We start from the raw sequence: 2,685 nt of genomic DNA on the forward strand, positions 1-2,685 counted from the left end.
TCTCTTCCCAGGTGGGAGCGGTGGGAAAGGAGATGTTCCTCGTCCCCGCGCTGGAAGCAGGATGAATCTCTTGTCTATGGCAGCAGATCCCGAGCTGAAATGGGTAACGCTGTGGGGCCGCGTCAGGTGGGCGGCCGTGCTCGTGCTCCTCCTGGGCTCGCTCATGATGCTGCTGCTGCCGCTGGCTGCGGTGGAAGACCAGTGCCAGGCAGTGCTCAAAGGACTCTCCTTCCTGAAAAGTAAACTGGGGGCGGGCTCCTCGGGGGTCACCAGATACACAGGACAGACAACCGGGCTGAGCGTCACCTCCAACGGACTGGAGCTGCTGGTGCTGAAAGGCAAAGCCCCCCCAGGTAAGAGGGGGGAGTGGGGCAGGGGAGCGGGCGGGTGCAGGGGAACACTGTCTAATATCACCCCGGTCTGGGGGTCTGTTCCCCCACCTGATGGTCTCCTATACCCCGTAATAGCGACAAACTCTCACTGCCGAGCTACAACTTACACATCAGCTGTAAATGATCCAGAGGTCGGACCTGCCGCTGCCAGCAGCCCAACCACATTCCATTGCCGGCGATGTGCTGGTGTTCTCTCAGCACTGCTTCGTCACTCAGAACTTTTTCCTCATGTTTTCGGTACTAGTAGGTTCTGCAGAGGGAACTAGAACATGGAGTAGTGTTTTCATACGCAGTCGCCTGCGATATACGGCCTCAGTCCTGAGATCCTGGCTGTCATAGAACGGCCTTTCTGGCAACGACAGGCCGCAGTCGTTGCCTTTATTGGCCAGGGCATTAATTTAGAAAGTGTCGAAAGGAACCATTACAATTCCAGCACCGTCTCCTTGTTCACATTAAAGCTGTTATTGCTGCGAAGGTGCTTCATACTTCAGTAAAGAACCAGATCAAAGTGGTGTTGGCAGCCGTGGCTGTGCCACAGTGAAAGAACCGGCGTTATTGCCAAGAGAGTGCAGTCAGGACTCCCACGCACAGCAGCCTGGTGGCCAGAGCGAGCGTGGCCGGGATGACTACACGCCTGTGGCCAGCTTGAGCCGCACTGCTCACAGGAACAGCTCTGCTGCCGCGTACTCGGCGTGAACACGTGGCGTGAGCCTCTGTGCTTGCAGCCCGGCACAGCCTGGAGTACGAGTTCTTCTGGGCTGGCTCCGTCTCATCTTTACAGCGGTGAACTCGGGCGGTTTTCAGCGCCACCACCCCGTTCTCTAACTGCTGTTGTTGCCTTTCAGAAGTGAAGTTGGAAGCCAAAGCGGCTCTGAATCAAGCCCTCGAGATGAAGCGCCAAGGCAAGCGGGAGAAAGCCCACAAACTCTTTGTGTATGCCCTCAAAATGGACCCCGATTACGTGGATGCTCTGAATGAGTTTGGTATCTTTTCCGAAGAGGAAAAAGACATTCTTCAAGCTGACTATTTGTACTCGAAAGCGTTAACCATTTCCCCCTGGAATGAGAAGGCTTTGATCAACCGGGACCGGACGCTGCCTTTGGTTGAAGAGATAGACCAGAGGTATTTTAGCATCATTGACAGCAAGGTCAAAAAAGTGATGGCCATCCCCAAAGGCAACTCCGCCCTGCGCCGGGTGATGGAGGAGTCCTACTACCACCACATCTACCACACGGTCGCCATTGAAGGGAACACTCTGACGCTGTCCGAAATACGCCACATCATCGAGACCAGATACGCCGTGCCTGGAAAGAGCCTGGTGGAGCAGAACGAGGTGATCGGCATGCACGCGGCTCTCAAGTACGTCAACACCACGCTGGTGTCGCGCATCGGCTCCGTGACCATCAGCGACATCTTGGAGATCCACCGCAGGGTGCTGGGCTACGCTGACCCGGTGGAGGCGGGGCGCTTCCGGACGACTCAGGTCTTTGTAGGCCATCACATCCCACCCCACCCCCAGGACGTGGAGAAACAGATGCAGGAGCTGGTGCAGTGGATTAACTCAGAAGATGCCATGAGCTTGCACCCGGTGGAATTTGCCGCCTTAGCCCACTACAAGCTGGTGTACATCCATCCCTTCGTGGATGGCAACGGGAGGACCTCGCGCCTGCTCATGAACCTCATCCTGATGCAGGCAGGTTACCCCCCCATCACCATCCGCAAGGAGCAGCGCGCCGAGTATTACCATGTCCTGGAAGCAGCCAACGAGGGCGACGTGAGGCCTTTCATCCGCTTCATTGCCAAGTGTACCGAGACGACTCTGGACATGCTGCTCATCGCCACCACCGAGCACTCCGTGGCCTTACCTGAAGCAGACGGCAGCGCTGCGGGGTGCGAACAAACTATCCCCATCAAGACTTGAGGGCTGGGGATGTTCAGGAGCCAACGAGCACGTGGGAGAACAGCAACGCCAAGCCCCCCTGTTCCTGCTGGGAAATCACTCCACAGGAGGTGTTGCTCGTTAGTGGTTCATTTATTTAAAGGGTCTTACATTTGATTAAATTAATGTAATTTATTTATATACATTATGCCAAGCTGAAACGTGAACTGTTGATGTTGACTGTGCACTAGAACTTGCTTGATCTACTGGAAGGTGGGGAGAGGTGTCAGAGGTGCTGAACAAGGTGAAGCAGAACTTCAGTTTCTCCTTAAAATTAAGCTTGGAGAGTCGCCTTCAATCACAACCCTTCACCTGGCTGGTCAACTGCAGGAGCTGCTGGGCAAGACAAAGGCT

General features: G+C 55.3%; 1 protein-coding gene across 1 annotated transcript; it reads left to right on the top strand.

Moving 5' to 3' along the window:
- The first annotated feature begins 7 nt into the window (after positions 1 to 7).
- Positions 8 to 2,330, top strand: FICD (FIC domain containing). Its single transcript, XM_010136947.1, has 2 exons — positions 8 to 353; positions 1,238 to 2,330. The coding sequence occupies exons 1-2, from the start codon at positions 62 to 64 to the stop codon at positions 2,311 to 2,313; spliced, it is 1,368 nt and encodes a 455-aa protein (XP_010135249.1). The 5' UTR covers positions 8 to 61; the 3' UTR covers positions 2,314 to 2,330.
- Positions 2,331 to 2,685: the final 355 nt, after the last annotated feature.

The sequence above is a fragment of the Buceros rhinoceros genome, unplaced genomic scaffold, assembly GCF_000710305.1.
Source record: "Buceros rhinoceros silvestris isolate BGI_N320 unplaced genomic scaffold, ASM71030v1 scaffold35545, whole genome shotgun sequence".
Lineage (NCBI taxonomy): Eukaryota > Metazoa > Chordata > Aves > Bucerotiformes > Bucerotidae > Buceros > Buceros rhinoceros.